General features: G+C 34.3%; 1 protein-coding gene across 5 annotated transcripts; it reads right to left on the bottom strand.

Moving 5' to 3' along the window:
* Positions 1-675: 675 nt before the first annotated feature.
* Ino80 (chromatin-remodeling ATPase INO80) lies at positions 676-19,952 on the bottom strand. 5 transcript variants are annotated; one of them, XM_018445413.1, is made up of 27 exons: positions 19,863-19,952; positions 17,673-17,832; positions 17,469-17,548; positions 17,182-17,393; positions 16,558-16,731; positions 16,176-16,472; positions 15,927-16,085; positions 15,676-15,845; positions 15,313-15,529; positions 15,103-15,190; positions 14,702-14,993; positions 14,411-14,613; positions 14,189-14,329; positions 14,000-14,121; positions 13,562-13,854; positions 13,188-13,467; positions 12,931-13,083; positions 12,611-12,854; positions 12,194-12,321; positions 12,034-12,128; positions 11,154-11,226; positions 9,546-9,704; positions 9,362-9,464; positions 8,791-8,906; positions 8,242-8,427; positions 7,584-7,950; positions 676-2,185 (listed from the first exon to the last, which is right to left on the bottom strand). In XM_018445413.1, exons 1-27 carry the CDS (start codon positions 19,870-19,872, stop codon positions 1,725-1,727), a joined length of 4,983 nt encoding a protein of 1,660 aa, XP_018300915.1. In that variant the 5' UTR covers positions 19,873-19,952; the 3' UTR covers positions 676-1,724. The 5 variants fall into 5 exon arrangements, with proteins under 5 accessions (XP_018300915.1, XP_018300914.1, XP_018300913.1 ...); XM_018445412.1 differs by lacking the exon at positions 19,863-19,952 and adding an exon at positions 18,620-18,685; XM_018445411.1 differs by lacking the exon at positions 19,863-19,952 and adding an exon at positions 18,255-18,609.
* Positions 19,953-19,956: the final 4 nt, after the last annotated feature.

The raw sequence follows: 19,956 nt of genomic DNA, 5'->3' as shown, positions 1-19,956 counted from the left end.
CGTCGTGTATTTCTCAATCGCAAGACTAAGAGGAACTCAACGTTTTTAGAGGAACTTAACGGCAACAGTTGGAAACCAACGAACTCCTAACCGACTTAAGACAGGAAAGGGATATTCGCTAATTAATTCCAAAAATGTGCTGCTACGCATGGGATTCTCGCAGTTCGCGCGATCAGATAAAAAGAATCACGAGGTACGAAGGATTCCTCGCGCTCGGCTTGATCCCAATCATGCAGATGATGACGCGGCTCCACCGACAGCTGCATACTCGCACTATTAACCGGCACTTCCAGCTTTCGGACGCTGTTTTGTTAATCAGACATTATCATACAGAATCCTCCTACCGCACTCGACAGTCGTTTGCACGTTTCTCGAGAATCAAGAATAGTAGAAGTATAAGAAAATGGATAAGGATAGAAATTATATCATTCAAGATATTTCATGTTCACTATGCCTTACTGACGGAAAAAATGAATCAATTTTAAATCAAGTTAAAAATGTAGTTTACTGTTATTTCTTAATTAAAAATTGGGTTAAAACATTTAAAAGAAAGTAAAAAGTACTTGAATAAATTTTTAAGAAAAATTTGATTGTGTCAGTTAAAATAGTCGTCGGTGGAAGGAAATGCGGAATGTTTGGTGCATAAAATTCGCAATAAAATTTGCCAAACATTCGTGAAGGTGAAATTTTTGTCTGTTTATTGCTAATATAAATACTATTCTTTTACAAATTGAATTGGCCTAACGACGTCTCGTAACATGCATAAAAAATATCGGCTAGCCGAGTCTAGTGACGGAATAATGCTATCGTTAATGAACAATGTACAAAGACGCCGAGAGAGCGAACGATGAAGAAGACGAAGAAGGCAAATTCAAAATGCCTTCCCGTCCCCTTTTTCGTCGACATATTCGCCGGAGATCTGATCTGTCGATGATCGTCGTCAGAATTCGGCGCTGACGTGCGCGCAACAACACGTCGCGCGTCGTGTCGATTATCTAATTGTACACTTAGAGTTAAAAACGAGAGCTACACTTGTACCACATACGTAGAATTGGATCGATTTATTAATAAGATCGATCTCTTTCACTCCCGCAGCGGATAAATGTCCTATAAGAATTCCATTTTTGCGCATTAAATCAAAAAGTATGATCCAAATTGCTGTAAAACCGAGGAGATGAATCCGACAAAAGGATTCAAAGGCAAGCATCGAATTAAGTACCTAACTGACATCGACAATTGTATTTTCTAACGTTCGACGACGAGTTCCGCTTTATTTCTTACGCCATAAAATAAATATAATTGTGCAATATAATCGTAACTGTAACAGTGCCTAAATATTGTCAATCGCTGCCTTCTTTCATATACAATTACAATTTAGGATGACAGGGGGCGGGACGAGAGTCTAACTTATTAGATTTGCACGCTCGAGTCACGCGTACAGAAACATCACTGGCAGAAGTCAAACTCTCACGAGACACAATAAATATATGCTATATTTTAATCGAGTCTGAATTTCGAAAAATAAACCGCGAGGCATGAGAATATTTTTTTCACTACACTATTAATTCACTGATTGATCCATGGATAATCTGCTTGAAATTTCAGCATCTGGCGAAAAGAGAATACGCGGAGATATCTCGAAAATATCTTACCGGCATCGCAAGACTTGCGCGTTGTTTCACCAGGACGAGTTGAAGTCAAATCACTATTCTTCCTCTGCAAAACTACGATGATCCTGCGCGTGGCTGTTGCTGCGTGTAAAATCCGAAAGGTCGTGATTCCGTCAACGACATTGAGGATGATGACGATGACGATGATGAAGATAACAATGTCGAATTCGCGGCTGCGACTAAAGATGACGACGAAGACGAGGTACCAGTCACCGACATACCAGGACGCTTCTGCGACGATGAAGATGCTTTTTGCTGACTGACACCTGCGACCGTTTGATGAGATCTGATGGGTACTGGCAGCGGCCGCTGGACCTTCTTGCTATGATGATGACCAGGGGTGCGATAACCCTGATGCCCAGGTCCAGTTGGCCGTAATCGTGGCCGACCAGGACCACGACGTATCCCTGCAGCTCCACTGCGTCCTGACAGAGGTATCAAACTGCCAACTGGACCTAATGGACCAACTGTGCTGGGACCATCCCCGTCCGCAGGATCGGAAATCGTAGGCGTCCCTAGGACATAAAAAAGTACGCCCCTTCGTTCCAGGAAATTCTGCTGATAACGCTGCCATAGCTTCTCGTTTCGATATAGCTCGACAAAATACCGTTTTTTACTACGGAATATAATGATAAAATTACACACATATGTGTTTTGTATGTATCTACGCGCGAATGTGTGATTTTTATTAGATTTTTTAAAATCCAATCAAAATCCAATTAATTAATTTGCCTATTCACTGCAGGCATCTTAGACTGTCACATCAAAAACAAGAAAAATATATACAAGAAATTTTATTAATTATATTAAAATATATTTTTTAAATAAAACAACATTTGCAATCAATAGGATAGATTTGTAAAGTATAGCGAAAGCTCTCTTTGTGTTTCAGTAATCAATAACCATATATTTGAAATTGAATTATGCCTAATCAAAAAACGGAACAAGCTTTATGACAGCTGTCGAATTGAGATAAATATAATTTTATTTTATTCTGAAATAAAAACCGCTATGATTGCCACAACCGGAAATAATGATAATTTTCGCCCAATACATTTGGATTTTCTTGCTATGGTGACGATACATTTCATCATGATAACCATCATGATAACCATAGTCGTTAAAATATACTAATCTTATTACAATCGGTCTTATAATAAAAAAAATGTATTGATGAACGACTTTTACCGGTTTTTTTCGTGAGAGTTTTCGGTATATTTTACAAGTGTACTTTATCAAATGCAAATATCGTTTTATTGAAAAATACATTTTAATATTTTACACGAATTTTCATTAAGTGTTTTCTCGTTTCTGACATTATCATTCTGAAGATTTGTAATGAGTGGTCATAAGTTTGAAAATTACTAAAATTACTCATTAATAAACAAAATAACTTATAATAACAACACAATAATTCATATTTAAAAAAGACGTGCTTCGGGATTTATAGAGAGAACGAGAACGTATATTAATTACAATAATTAAACCTCGAGATGAACGCAATGTTTACGATTACAGCGAAGCAGATGCACGAACATCACGATACTGAATTTAACGTTGACTGGTTCGACCAGTTAATTGGTTATTCACCGGTTATTCTGGCGATGTAGCCAAAAATGAGAGAGGACACACTCAAGACTCGTGGACTACGAGGTGTTAACTAGTTAGCAAAGGAGCGAAACGGACAAATTATCACTCATAAGTTAAATACCATGGGAAAAAATATCAATTATATACGTTTGTACAACATCTTACACAATTAACAAATATTCCCAAGGAAGCAGATCGAGAAAAAAATTCCCACGAGTAACGAAGAGTACATTTTTCTTAGAAATACAAAATACGTATATCCAATACTCGAGTTTCTACGATTTTTAAATAAGCAGGCGAAGTACGATGCCCAAATACGCATTATTTGAGCATCGTGAGAGAATGTCATTGTTGCGTTCTTCGACGTGTTAAAATACCACGTAACGTTTGGAAAGCGTTCCACGAAAGATTCTATCTTGTGCTTTTCACGAGTCAAGTCGATCAAATCTCGAGTACAAGCGATTCGGGGAAATTTTTCTGAAGAGAAGCGATGCAAGTGAAAATGAATGCCCTATCTCGTGGATATCTCGTATTTTGTTCGTTTCGTCTTTATCCCGCCGCTTCGTTGGCATTCAGAAGCACGTACCCGGTCGCTCGAGGAGCCGTTCCTCTTCAGCCACTACGGTCTAAGAGGACACTTAACGAAATGGAGGAGTGGAAAACGCGAAAATGCGCGTCTGTCTCTATAAAGCTGCCGACTCTCGCATTCGCAAGCGATAATGCACCTTGAAAATTCCATGCGTGAATCGTATTGACTGGGAAGAGAAGAAAACCCGAAGACTCTTCGTAAGAATCTGAGTTGGCGATCTTCGAACGTCGCGTATAAATAAGTCGGAATATAATGCTCCAATCGTCAGATATAAAAATGCACGTATGCGATGTTACGTTGTATTCTGTAAAAGTAGGAACAAAAGTTATTGCTCGAAAAAATATTTTTTACAATTATTAAGCTATAAAAAATAAAGCTCGGCTCTCGATAAATAATGTCTGACTGGCAAATTGCGAAGTTGCGTGGATAGCTTTAATGAAAATAGAAATCCAACTGGTGTCTCTGCATTAAACAGACTCATAAAATTATTAACTATTACATCCCTGTAATGAAACTTGCTATCTAAAGTATAGGTAATTCAATAGAAATTTCCATAATTTAATTTACAACTTGCATTATGGCAAAATTAAATTGTAGACTATGTTATAATTTTATAGTTAATATGTACACGAACGAGATAGAACCCGATGCAAAGATAAAACTTTCGAGATAAATAAAGAAACGGAGATGTTCTACGGAATATTCAGGTTGTTATATTTTTGCCTCATCCTATTCTGCCGCGTTATTCTACTATTATATTATCTCGTGCGATAAAACCATCTCCTTCATCATATATTTTATCTCCTATTCGTGTCTGACTAGTCTAAAAGACTTGAAGAAAAAGCTCGAGATTAAAATACGGAATAATTATTTAATGAGATTACAAGATCCTACCAATTTTTCCGCCCATTAAATTCAGTTAAGTGAAATCATTAATTATATGTGCACCCTGAACTCTATTTTATAATCTAGGATAAACTATTAAATTTATACAAATTAAAAACTATGAAACTGTCATCTCTTTGTTTCACGCATTTATTTTTGGTATTTAAAGCGAAGACCCATCACAAATCGCCTATAATCAAATCTATAAATTCTTACACACAAATGTAACTTTATATTTCAAGTAAGTTAATAAATTTAATTTTTAATTTACAATTTTCAGACTATCTTCATGTCAATATTAATTGTAACTGCTGTTTAATTGTAAATAAAACAGAAAAAAAAATATTCGAGAATGCTTTCCGCGTGGCGATACGAAAATATGATATTCAAGAAGATGCGGAGCTGACAGACGAGATGACACAGTAAGGTACGGTAAGGCACGGCACGAATCGACAATATTCAACCTCTTAGGGTTCGTGTAATTCTGTACCCTATAGATTGTCCCTTTTTTTATTTGACTTCGCGATACGGCAAGGGAAATTAGATGTCGGGATTATGCAACTGAAATGTAACTGAAATTACAGTTGCATTTGAAAAGAATAGATGCTGACAAATTGAATAATAATCGACTAAAAAACTAAAAATTAATAAATATCACACAACAGTTACTTGCTTCAATATATAAATAAATTAGTATAGATATAGGTTTAACATATTAAAAGAGAATGCTTGCACGAAAGAATGTTAAATTATTTAATGAGATTAACACTGAATTAATCTAACTTTAATCTTTTGCGTTTATGCAAAACGTAGGTTTTACATAACTACACAATGTTATCTCGACAAAATTTTGATAGTAATTTTGTTTTTCTAGTCCAAAATTTATTTCTATTAATTCATCATCAGTTATCGGTTTATCAGTCAAAATAAGATATAGCTTATAATCAATGGGAATAATGCTGAATGTATGTCGGTGAGAGCTCGGAACATTAACAGCTGGATCAAGCGCGCGCTGCATCTCGATAAGGAGATAACTAATGGATAAAAGGACGACGCACAGGGAGGGACAGAAAAGACACACAAAAAGGGCGGTAACGAAGAAGACGAAGAAAATGACGATGACGAAGACAAAAAAAGAAGAGAAAGGAGAAAGAAGAGAGAGAAAAAGTACGCGCGAGTTCCAAAAACCTAAGAAGAGCATCGATCGCAGCTGTCGCCTTCGCTCCGCACCTGCTATTGTCCGCCTCGTCTTCCAGTCGACGACAAGTGAGAGAGACCGACCCCTTTCCTTTCGTATGTAGGTATACGTAGCACGAGACGGAATGTGTTAACGTGCGCACGCACGCACGCACGTATGCACGCACGCACGCACGCACGCACGTATGCACTCACGTGTATGTGTTGTTCACTGCGTGTCCATGGTCCACGTGGCGTTGCGTGAGGTCGTCTTATCGGACATACGTATTCCTTTCTCTCTCTCTTTCTCTTTCTCTCTCTCGTTTTGTCTTTCTCTAATTAGCGCGAGAACGACGAGCACATAATGACGCTCGTTCAACGTTCTTACGATCTCGAGTTTCCTTCATGCGAGGAAATTAATATAATTTTATTAAAAGCAGGATATTTGAGAAAAATTCTATTGCTTTTAATATAATAATAATTTTGGTTACGTTTATCTTCTGATAAAACGAAGATTTTATTGTAAGATGAATGTAATATGTATCAAAAATAGCATCATATATGTCAATTACTGTTTCTATCCAATATTATAATAACAACATTGTTATTATGAAGTAAAAAAGTTTTGAATGCTTCACGTTTTATTAATAATGGAATTGTATATTGTTCGTATGACTTGATCTGTTTAAAATCGTTACGTATTTCCGATGACTGGCAGATTTCTAGACACCCTTATCTCACAATACACTTGCGTCGTGCAACAAATGTTTCAGCTAAGCTTTCCCCATAGGACTAAGCCCAGTAAGCCCTGAATTCGTCGTTTACAAAACGTGTCTCCGAATGAGTCACGAAAAAAGGGGGAAGGCGAATGTCTCTAAGGGTGCTCCGTGGAGAAACGCCAACTGTTACCCCCTCGACACTCATGGGTGCACATGTGCTCGCGAGGGAATTTCAGCACCGAATGGGGTCGCGATGGACCCACGGGCATTCTTCTCGCGAACCGCAAAGTCCCCTGAGAACTCGAGCAAGTGCCTAGGCGAAAGATAGCGTCGAGGGTGTAAAAGAGGAGTGGGGGTGAGGAGACCTCCAATGTATGAAAAAACCAGTCGGAATTAACAGAATATCGATTGATATGATCGCATTTGTGAAAAGTCATTTTTCTCGCGATTGAACGCTGTCATTTCGCGGTGTCCTTTTATTTTTATCCATTGTCAACGTCATATTAATAACATTAATATTAATTATGATTATTTTCCTTTTTGCGCATTACAAACATTTCCATCTCATATACAATTGGCCTCGATAAAGCTATAAACAAGAGAGATTGCAATAACTGCACAGATGTATAATATATGTACGTTAACAGAGCCGATAGATTGAATTATGTGACCATATTTGTTAAACATTTATACAAATCACATAACTGTGGTGCTTGCGTAGATAATTAAAATATAAACATTAATAAATAACAGAATAATTATTCTCTCAAAAGATAAATCATAAATTATTATAAAAAAATTAAAATTTATCGCGTTGAAATTAATTTTACTTATATTGTTTTGGCAAAATATCCATTTCTATTATTTACGCAATATATATTTATTTATCCTTATAAATTTCTACTAATAAATATTAAGAAAGTGTAAGGCAATTACTCAGAAACAAGTACTTACAGTGCCGCAATACTTCATTAGAGCATCCACCTCCATCATTCGATGACATCGCTGTCGATGGCGATTCACTGGCCATATTTGAAACCTTTGACGACGGATGCATTAAAAGCAGTCCTCTTCCTTTACCGCCAATTGGCCCACCCCTGCGAGAACCTCGCGGTCGACCGCGTTTGCTCGCGCCGCGTACAGATTGTCGCATTCGCGTGTTCGCACCCATGCCAAAGGCGAAATGTCCGAGTCGGGCGATTTTAGCTGGAGATTCTCCAAATTGGTGGAGACTGCTTCGGGGCTGTCCATGAGGGTCGTTACCGGAAACCGTCACCGGACCGTCTACATCGACCACGAGTCCCTCGTTGCTCGTTTCATCCTGCAAGGAAAAATCAAAGTATCGAAGTATCAATATCAAGGATCATATAACGCTATGTCATATATGGTAACACAAAAGAAGAAAATGCTTTTAAAATCTATTTGTCATCGCACAAGATATTTTTTCAAATTAATTTTATTTTAAATATGTACTTGATACTAAATAAGTAATAATTATTAATACACAAAATAAAATATGAAATATATCAAAGTATATTAATATATAAAAATAGGAAGTTTTCAACACTATAATCTTGTTCGATATAGATAGAAAACGATGATAGAAACGTACTTCTGACTTGGCCGGGCTGGTCGGTGTGCTGTAATTATCTATATTTTCTAGCTGTTGATGGTGATTGTTCTGATGCTGCGATTGAATCGGATTGGTAGCTGGTTTAGGTTCATTAAGATTAATGTAAATGGTATCGTTGTTTTTATCGCCATTAGCATCTGTGTGACATGGCTTCTTTGCATCGTTCTGAAAAATAAAAGTTGCAGTACAAGATGTAATTGAGACAAATGAGTTACCAGAATTAATTTTAATTTCAATCAAAATGTATAATTAACAAATCTGATCCATATTCTGGGTTAATATTATCAAACAACTTGTTGAGCAAGTATGAGTTCGATAAGTGGAATTAATTATTAAATAAAATAATTAAAGATACTAGTATATTCGACTGTAAACCGATAATATATGTATTAGGAAAATAAGAAATAAAAGGTTAAGACAAAAAATAGATAAGTGAAAAAAAGCAGTAGTTAAAGAAAATGATGAAAAAAGATTAAAAAGAATCTTTGCGACGCGACCGATAGCGGTGCATAAGGGCGCCGGGCTCACCTTGACCGGAAGCGCGGTTAACTTCCTCTTCCGGTCCCTCTCCTTGTGCTGTAGGTTCGACTCGAGGCGAGCCTCCTCCGCTCGTTGCTGCTTTCTCTCCTCGCTTCGTTGGCTGTCTGAAATATACGAACGTACGGACTTGTACTATACGCGGAGGACGCGGCGGTGTTCGTTACTTCATTTCTTATTATTATTCCTTATTAGGCCATTAGCATAAGCTAACGAGCATAATGTAATCGCGGCCACCTCGACCGTCCCCGTCTCGTCCCTCAGCTCATTTTCGACGCGTTTGTGCATACACGCGCGTCCTGCCGTGCGGATACGATAGAACGATCGATAGTCGAAAAATTCGACTATTCAACGACTTTTCAACGGATTATAATTTAGATATAGATCTTAATTCGTCACGAATTTTAATATCAATGATGAATTTTTTGTCAATTTAAAGAGAAAATACTCCTCAATATAGCGCCATATATGTTCTTCGCTATATAGGTTAATTTTATATTGGACTTTATTTTGACAAAATCACAATTAATTAAATAAAAGTATCTAATACAAGATAACTTACATTTCGCTTCGATTTCCTCATCATCCAATAGCAGTGACACGACTTCTTTAGGTTTCAAAGTATCGGGCTTGAAATTTCCGCCGCTTATGACCATACGTTGAATCTGGATTGAAAACAATCTCTCTCTATGTACATGTTGTTTATTTGATTTTAATATCTAAACGCAATGATTTATAAAACGAACCTCGCTCTTTTCGCGCGCTCTCTGCAAAATTCGTTCTTCGATGGTTCCTTTACATATTAATCGGTAGACCGTTACTTGTTTGGTCTGCCCCAATCTGTGGGCGCGATCCATAGCTTGTTGATCTACAGTAGGGTTCCAATCACTATCATAAAATATTACCTGCAAATAGGCATCGTTAATTGCAGACTCCAAACATTACAGAGTCCAAACTGTAATACATAATTGTTGATGTGTGAAATAGCATGGATTAATGTAATATTTTTTTAACATAAAATCAACTTATGCATTTCTTTCTTATACATATATAATACCATTATAAATTATTTTAAACGCTGTAATGTGAAATTAAACCATACATAATTAAAACATGTAAAAATAAATATAAATTATAAATTTAAAAAATTTCTTGCATAAATATATAATCGCACAATAATACGTATATACACATTTTAATTTCATATTATATATAAGTTTATCTTTACCCTAATTCATTTATTTAAAACTATACAATCATATCATTTAGATTAATATAATTAAAAAGCTCTGACAAATAAAAATTCATGAAAAAAAGATCTTACATTAACAGACGAAATCATCAAATATCAGAGAAAAAGTTATTAAATAAAATATCAGTGAGAAAATAAATTACATTTTGAGTCAAATAGACCCAAATATACCAGATAGCATTTTAATTAAGATAAATTTATAAATAATATATAATGTGCAATCATGCAGCTACAACTTATATAATTCGTTGCAATATTGGATCAAGCATGTAGCATGCCGCGATTTGTTAAATCGATGACAGAAGATTGAACATTATTGACTATCTCGTGATATCTTTATGCACGAAAGCTATAATATTCTGTAATGCAAACATTTTTTCATATCTCTTCCTTTTATTTTAAAATATAGAAAATATATTTTATCGTGTACAACATGCAACGAGATTTGCAGGGTTGAGTAAATTAACTTTTTTTTTAACTAAATTAAGTTGAAGTTAACAGACTCGAAAATTTATCTTAATTAAAATACAAGTTAATCCATAATGAAATTAATTGAATTAAAAGTTAAGTTAATAAAAAAAGTAATTGAAAAATTAAAAGTTAAATTTGACCCGAACGAACAACTAAAAAAAAAAAAAAAAAAGAAAAAGTTTGACCATTTTACATAATTTTTCGTATTTTTCCTTTCTCATAGCATATTTATTAAAGAATCTGATTATTTTTGTTCACAAGTACGATTATACAATATAAAATTACTAAATTATATATTCATTATGCTCTCGCATTGTCTGAGGATTAACTTAAAAAAAAATCAAATTAAAAGTTAATAGTTATCGATAAAATGTAACTAAATTAAGTTAAAAAGTTAAGAGTCTAAAATGTAACTAAGTTAAGTTAAAATTAATTAACTTTTTAACTTAACCTTTATATTTTTAATTTAGCACTACCCAACCCTGGAGATTTGTAGTAAAAGCAATATTTAATGTATATCTCAAATTTGACAAAGATCTGCTCATGAATTTATATTCATAATCAAAGAGAATAGAAACTGAAAGTCGAAGTAACAAGTAAGCAACTATCTAAGGTAAGGAGGATTACTAACCGTGTCTGCCGCAGTGAGGTTGATTCCCAGGCCGCCAGCCCTAGTACTGAGTAGAAAGACGAATATGTCCGTTCTGAAACACGAAACAATCCTACAGATTAAACCAAGTCGAGAAATAAAGACATCGTTAGATGTTTGTATGTAAATTAATTTAAAATCTCGGTGTATCTTGGAAGGATATCCAGAATAAAATCCTCCTTGGTACACGATCACGAGATTTCATTCGTATTTTTTTCATTGTTTTTATTTCCCCGCTCTTCAATCTTTCATTTATTTTCAAATGTATAGAATTAAAATGATATACATAAGTAAGCGTTGTTATTGAATAAAGAATCAACATAAACTATACAAAAGAAAAGAGATATTCTAACATTTTGTTTGTTACTCAATAGCAACATAAAAATATAATTATTCGAAGATTCAAATGATACTAACGAACAAAAATTATAATAACCACACGCTACCTAATAATAGTCTAATAGATAAGAGCTTCTGTTTTGTAGCTGTCGCGCATTTGAACGTGCAGCTGTCTGTAAGATGGAGACGATTCGGCAATTAATTCGCGTATTAGTTATGCGCGGCTGAATCATACAGGACATGCGATCTCAGGATCGCGCTTTAAGTATGCAACTGAATACTGTTATACTTATAGGAAGACATAATCTAATCAGCATAGCGCAACTGTTAAAAGTAACGTATTTTTTATTAATAAACAACTGATGCTGAGATCAATTTAAATGAAAAAATTTAAAACAGAATTTTACATAATCTGTGCTTATATATTATCGGAAAATTCAGTATATTATCAAATTCTTTGGCAATATTGTAATAACAATAAATATACACGTGTAAAATTATTGCAATAAAATGGAGTAATTACCTTTTTTGAAAATCTGCCACCATGTCCCGACGATCTGAGATTTTTGACGAACCATCTAATCTCATAAATGTATGTTTTCTATGATACATATATTCCTACACAAAAATACATTTTCCATAATAAAACAGTTACATGAAAGCAGCAAATAAGTGAAACGCACCTCTAGCAAGTCGATCATTTTTGTCATTTGAGAATAAATCAATACCCTATGACCTTGTTCTTTCAAACGCCGTAAAAGACTGTCCAGTACAGAAAGTTTACCAGCGTCTGTCACTAATGTTTGTTTATCTATAATATAAAATAATTTAATTTATATTTAACATCTATTAATTAATAGAATCGTAAATAATCATACTACTACGTCATACTACTACATATATATTTGATTTATATGATAGTATAGTCTTGAATATACAGAGAAGCTATGTGTTTCGTGGGTTATCTTCGTGTCCAGATTCATTATTAGAATGCCGAAGAAAGTAGACTAATGAATCTAGACACAAAGATAAACCAAGAAAAGCATAGTTACTGTATAGAAAATAACCTTGAAGCCTCAAAAATATTATCTTGAATATACCTGGTACAATGATATGTGACCATCCATTAATAGGAGCACACGCAGATAATCCACCTTGCAGCTGATAACAAAACGTAGACATTGTTTGGCTGGCACGAATACCCAATTTTTCTTCAGAAAGTGCTCGTTCACAACCGAGCCAAAGTAATCTTTGACCGAATGGACCACCACATTCTTCGTGCCTCTTCCAGGCACATGCTGCGGAACTATTACTGACGTATAATTTTCGTGGACTAGCTTGAACCTGTAATTAAAGAATATAAATTAAATACATTATTCCTTGATTCTGTATCTGAAATGTTAGACAAAATTGTACCAACCTTGGGATTATTATCGCAAACAAAGGCAGGGATTGTTGTTTGTTGGCAATATCGCATTATAGGTTGCCATGGATGATGAGGATGTTCAGGAAGCAAAGCCAATTTCGAATCTTCTGTTTGATCCATTTTACCAGTGGGTAATAACCTTTGTAACTAAATATTAAGATAGATTATATATTTATTTCTATTATATAAATATTATTATTGTATTTTTGAATATATGTGTATATATATTATATAATATAAAATGTAATTACTTTTAATAGCTGATTAGCTTTTTTACTACTACGTAATATTCTGTGGGCAACAGTTTCCGGCATTGAATGTATCGTATGATTGGTATGTGTATAGAAAGCTTCGCCTTCGATTATCTTGCTGGTAAAGAATATGTCTTGCAACGTTGTCGACAAAACATCAAATTTTTTGGGCAAATAGAACATTTGATTTGTAGATGTTCTCGATCTGTTATCGACGTGCCAATTTTCCCAGTATTGCACCATTCTTAATCTTCTTTCCATAAACGTTATCAGACATAACCTATACATACAAGATTAAAATTACTTATAAAAGATTGAAAAATTAAAATAAAACGACTTATCAATTTCTAATTTCTAATTTGATATTTACATACCTAAATAAAGTACCAGCGATAAACGTTTTGTTTATTTCCATTGGAGATAAATTAATAAATCTACTAAATGAAAATGTATTTTCGCGCGAATCTTCGTTGCAGTGAAGAGCACGATGAATATATTCTGTGGTAAATACAAACAACCTATTATACAATAGATGATCTTTGGATGGAAATGCTAGATGCAAAAGTCCTTCATTATATAATAAAGCAGGCATATTATAAAATTCAGTGTTCATAAAAAACGGCGATTTAGCGTCCCGACGTTCAAAGAGTTCTGGATGATTGCAGACCTGTAATTAATATATTCGCTTATAGTAACTGGATACTTTTAAGATATATATCGAAATCATGATAACTACAATAATGATAAATTTATTATTATATATAGATTATAAATAGTGCTATAAATTTTAATAGAAATGCATGTAATAGTACCTTTCGGAACTGCATGACTAGATTCATTAGATTGGAAGTAAAGTTTTTATCATTGGATGCAGTGTCCCCTCCGCCTACTGTATAATGCAGCAAATCCTCTATTCGAATTTTTTTCTTCAGCGCTACAAACAGGATAGATGTACCAAATGTTATAAACATCTAGTAATCATAAAAATAAAATCTAGATACCTGAATAAAGTAACTTTTGACGAGTTGTAAGTGGACAATATACCATTACTTCGATCTTATCGGATAATTCATTTTCCACATCCTTTTTTATTCTTCGTAACATAAAAGGTTTTAAGATCATATGAAGTCTGGATAAGTGTTCTGTAACACAAAATTTACAAATATTTTGTAATAAATATATAATCACTTCGCGTTTAACATGGTTTGTTCAAAATTACCCACTTTCGTCTATTCCTGTTTTATTTTCTGCGTGACTTTCAATATCTTTGGAAAACCACTCGTTAAATTCATCGTGCGAATCGAATAATGTAGGCATAATAAAATGTAATAACGCCCATAGTTCTGCCATGCTATTTTGTATAGGCGTACCACTGAGCAATAATCTATTACGACAACTAAATCCCAATAACAATTTCCATCTCATGCTGTTAAAATAATTAAAATATATTAATTAAAAGAGATTACTATTATGTAATTGTTATAAAATAACGAAAAAAAAACAAAATAACATACCTGCTCGTGCTTTTTATAGCTTGTGCTTCATCCAAGATCATATACTGCCATTTTATTCTATTAAAATATTTATAATCCGTAATTACTAATTGATAACTTGTTATTACTACATGGAAAGAAGCTTCCTTTGTATGTAAATCCTTAGTATCCCAAAATTGTCTGAGTATTTTGCGTTCTTGAGGATTACCCCAGTATGGAACTACTTTAAATACTGGCACAAATCTTGCCATTTCTTGTTGCCAGTTATGTAATGTTGAAGCAGGTGATATAATTAAAAATGGTCCCCAAACAGCTAAAATTAATTGCACATTTATTTGGTCAAGTTATTTCTCGCAAAAGTTCAACATAATGCATATAAAATAATAATTGTAATAATTAAGTTTGATTTCTATAATGCTTACAATAACTCTCGGCAACGTGACATAAAAATGCTATGGATTGTACAGTTTTTCCCAGACCCATCTCATCAGCCAGTATTCCACTAATACCCTGAAACAATTAACAAATTAAAAAAATTATATTTATGTAATAAAGATATTATATGAGATCCTAATAATATAATATACATACATAGTTATAATATGTACATACATATATATATAGTTACAAACCTGGTCATATAAATTTGCCAACCAATTCATTCCTTTTAATTGATAACCTTTCAGATTTCCCTTGAAAATTGAAGGTTGTGGATGCTCCAAATTCTCAGGTGTATCACTGAGACGTAACTCTTGAGATGCAGCAGCTGTATCAAATTGTTTGGTCCTGGCCTTTTCATTGTTAAATGCTTCAGTAGCATTTTTCTTTGCTTTCTGTTTCATGATTTCACTACACATTTAATAAACATGTGTTTTTATTGTAAATATAAAATCCTTAATGATTAAGGTTGACTTTTTTAATCACATTCAACAGCTATTAAAGTAATTATCTTCAAGATTTATGTAAATAAAAATTATATATTTAATTCAAAATACCTATCATAATCATCGATGCCAATAAGCCTGGGATTCTTTTCTTCGTCTAATTGATTCAAGATTCTTAATTGTTCCTCTGCTGACGCTTTATCTATTTTTCGCGACATAAAATGAGCATACAATTCTGTCTGGGTAATAAGGAAATTTAATTTCCTTTGCTGACGTTTTGCCTGAAATTAGAGCAATATAAAAACATTCAAAAAAATAGAAGTAGAAAATGTATCTTTTTATATATTCTAATATTCTCTTACTTCAATAAGTTCTACATCCATTTTACGTTGTTCTTCAGCTTCTTTCTCTAATCTTCTTCTAGTTTCCCGTTCGACTCGGTCATAACGTTTCCAGTAAGTCTGCATTTCTCTTGTCAAACGTTTTGCCCGCCAGATAGTTTCCTTCATATTTTTCTGCGACTGAATCATAGAAAAAGGTGAATATATATAATATGTATGAATAATAATTTTAAGTCATAAGTATTAACCTAACTATTAATTTATACTCACTTGCATGGCTTTTTGCCTCCAATATTTCATACAATGCTGCGCTACTTTCTTACAACTTATTAGCATTTCCTTATGATTATTGGTTTTCGCCCTTTGTACTTTTCCTAGTTCCTTTTTAGACATCATCACCCATATTTTTCTTCTTCTCATCGTCATCACTTCAACACTCTTAGTATTATGTTTTTTCCTACCTCTACCTCGAGGTTGATGACGCATGATAGCTTCCAATTCAGATTCATCTAACTCTTCTTCTCTAGGAATTGATTTATCCCATTCTCTCTCTGGATATTCTCCTTTCTAAAAATAGAGCATATATTTCATAAAAAGGGAATATAGAACATAAGTGTGTCAATATAAATGTAATATAAAATGTAGTACATACACGATATTCCTCAGATGCGCAATGACGATTAATTTTTTCCTTCTTGATTTTCATAATTTTTTTTTCTGGCTTTTTCTCTTTCTTCTTTTTATTTCCCACAATTAATTTTTGATGCTCTAAAAATCTATCGTAATTGGATAATAAACCCGCACTATAATATTGATATTGTATATTCTGAAAATAACAATACTTTATAAATAAAAGAAATAAAAATAGGCTAATAAACCAAGTTAGTTCTAAATTCTATTGTAAATTAAAATATAGTAAGAATATCGCAAACATTTCAACCTGTAACAAAGTTATATCCATGTGCTAACAAAAACATGGTAATATATAAAATAAAATATAAATAAAAATAAATAAAACCAAGTAATTGAAAATCGCACGCATAAAGATCCACAGTAAAAAACAATATTATTATAAAATTGTCATAATATTAAATTATAAATTGTTAGAGGAATCTCTCAGGATACAAAAATATCAAATGGCAACGTTCTTTGAAAAAATAAGAAAAATAAGTATGTGTAGCTTATGGATATAATTTTACAATACATAAATATATATTTTATCCTGAATTGTTTGCATTACTAAATATACAAAGTTTAACTATCACATAGTCCTTACTTCTGGTTTCTGATAAAAACGACCTTGATATTTTTTTCGTAATATGTGAAACTTCAACATCTCTTGAAAATCTTCTTCCGTGATTTGACTATCTGTGTCAGAACCTGATGCAGAACTATCAGAGGAATCACTTAAAAGAATATCTTGCAACCAACATCTTTCTTCTCCTACACTAGACATATTGTACAGCCTTAACTTATTGATTCTTGCTTCTAAAAAAATAATTTATGTTAAGAAAACATTAATTAAACGGTTTAATAAAATTAAAATCAATGATATATACCAACCTTCTTTTCGCGTGGGTACATTATCAAGATAAGCATCTGAACCATCAGAAGATTCCGATGAGACAGACTTGTCATCTTCACTGAAAAATAGAAACAAAGTATTCATATTATTGTATCCATAGTATTAATTTATGATATACTTAATGTATTGTAAGCTAAAAAAACAGCAAAAATATACTTAACAATTAATAAATATATCAGTACCTAGCTTGTTCTTGAAAAAGATCATCAATCTGCTTTAAGAAAGGCTGTACATTCAAGCTGCGTTCCAGTCTCTGCAGATGCAAAGGCGCAGCCATCTCAGCTTCCAGCTTCATCGTGTTTGCTCTATCAGACATTACCCGTCTATGAGAAACCTGACAATCTGTAACAATGCACAATGAATAAAAAGGACCTTAGCTTAATTCAAAAAATAAAACAATTTTATTTATACTTATAAACTACCAATCTATACAAGTCTTCGATAACATGCAAAAATAAATCTTTCAATAATGCTTGCAAACCAAAAAAAGATACTTGATCGTTTACTAAGATAGTGAATATGTACAGTAATAAACATACAAGTTTTAGCAGCGTAATGCAAGTTTTTCCTTCCGAAAAATTGTGAAAACTCAATAAGAAAATATTGAAAAGCCTTGCAGGCTGTAATGAAAGTAAGGAAAACGAGTGTTACACGAGGATACGTGGGATATCGACATAATCTATCGGGATGGAAAAAGGAAAACTTGCATGTTCCCAACAGCAAACCACGGAGAACGCTTTTCAGCTGGGCTACCGTTATCGTACTTTGGGGATTCTTGTGTTTCTAGCAGCGGATGACGCATATTACGGGCGTGGAACTGGCATGCGGGATCGTGCGCGGCTAATTTCATTATATAAGGCGAGTGACACGTCGTATCGGGAGCTGGTGCGGTTATAATTCGGCTAAATATCTCGCCAACGGCTTTTGCTTTCACCTTGTTTTGGTTATAAGTCGGCCCCGCTTATTTCGCACGCGTAACAAAGTCTACTACCGGAATGCGATTTTCTCTATTCACAGCGGAATCAGATACATCGGTCGGAGGGGAATACATGGTAGAAGGAAGCCTAGAGAACGCAGACATTTGGCGTGCCATTAAAGCGGGGCAGGGATAGGGCATATTGCTCGCTACCATTTTTGTTTTCAGTAGGTGGCGCTGGTCGCGCCCGTACGCGCAGCTCCTGGCGGATCTCGTTTCTCGATACTCCTTTCGGTATCCACCTGTGCTGTGCACGTTACACATACAATTTCGAATTACGGTCCAAATCTCGAGCCGTTTTCTAGTATATGCCGCAACGAACGTTTATCTCACGCAAACGCGCGATCCAAGATTCTCGCGTTGCCCCAAAAAACGCGCGACTTTAGAAAATTTATATCCTAAAGACAGGGAAACGTTGGCGAGTTTTTGAAAAAGAGATTGCGACGTAATGTCGATATATCGACAACGCGTAAATTTTTTTTGCCGAGTTTACTTCATCATAATCGAATACGAAGATTATATCCCGTCTTGTTGGTGTAATAAAATTATCGCGCGCGTTATTTTTCAGTCTTTAAACGCACGATTTTTGTATAATAAAAGGTTTGTCAGCGCGCGTCGCTTGCACTTTTTGCACTCAGCATTTTTTTGCTTTTTCTCTCTTCGATACCAGAATATATTTATCTCTTTTTAAGTGTTTTTATTGGGGATTTCAAGCAACGCGGACGTGTAGCTCGATATGTACAATGTCTGTAAAAAAAAATTATGTTGATCTACTCCAGCAGAAACTTTAAAATTCATACAAAAACGTGACGAGTAAATTGCAGAAATAGCATTTAAGAAATTTTTCTATAAAAACCAATAAACAATTTGAGGCTAGCTCGAGCATCAATAATTAAAACACGTATCGTCTTTATTCAGCATTTACTTTCGGTGCGGTTTACAATTTCGGCAAAATACTTGAAAATAATTTGAGAGAAGCGCCGTTTTTCCGCATTTTCCACGGAACTTCCCGAATAATCACGCTTCCTCTGCCGAGTAATCACGAATCCCGAAGAATTCGGAAGTTCGAATCGTACGTGCTACTACGCGAGTAGTATACTTCCGTTCATGCGCGTCGCACGTGTCCTAGCCTCAAACCCGCACCGGAAGTGTTCCCCATTAACTGTAAAAGTAACCTATTTCGTCGATAAACGTCGTTAAGTTATTTTAACCATATCACAAAGCGCCCGTAATGATCCTCGGATTTTATCCAGTCGAATTACGTCCAATTACGTCGATCGACTGAATCCTCCGTAAAAGCGAATGACCCACAGGGTACAATGGGGGGGGGAGGGGGGAGTACCTCGTTCGACGGAACTTTGCATCACTCTTTGAAATTATTTTACAGAATATATACCTGCACACATTTCCACTGTACACGCTGCATCATCGTTTCGGCGAGAAAGCTCTGTCCAAAGCGGTCCAAGGTCGGACGAATTCTTTCTCACGGC

Source organism: Mycetomoellerius zeteki, unplaced genomic scaffold, assembly GCF_001594055.1.
Source record: "Mycetomoellerius zeteki isolate Tzet28-1 unplaced genomic scaffold, Tzet1.0 scaffold159, whole genome shotgun sequence".
Classification (NCBI taxonomy): Eukaryota; Metazoa; Arthropoda; class Insecta; order Hymenoptera; family Formicidae; genus Mycetomoellerius; species Mycetomoellerius zeteki.
Note: the sequence above shows the minus strand (reverse complement) of the source record. Positions and strands in the feature narration are given on the sequence as shown.

Excerpts from the sequence above, each read along its gene's own strand:
- Ino80 (XM_018445413.1), bottom strand. Across the intron at positions 14,614-14,701 it reads GCTATAAAAAGCACGAGCAG|CATGAGATGGAAATTGTTAT; the intron begins GTATGTTATTTT and ends TTATTTTAACAG. Across the intron at positions 7,951-8,241 it reads CCAGCCCGGCCAAGTCAGAA|GATGAAACGAGCAACGAGGG; the intron begins GTACGTTTCTAT and ends TTTTCCTTGCAG.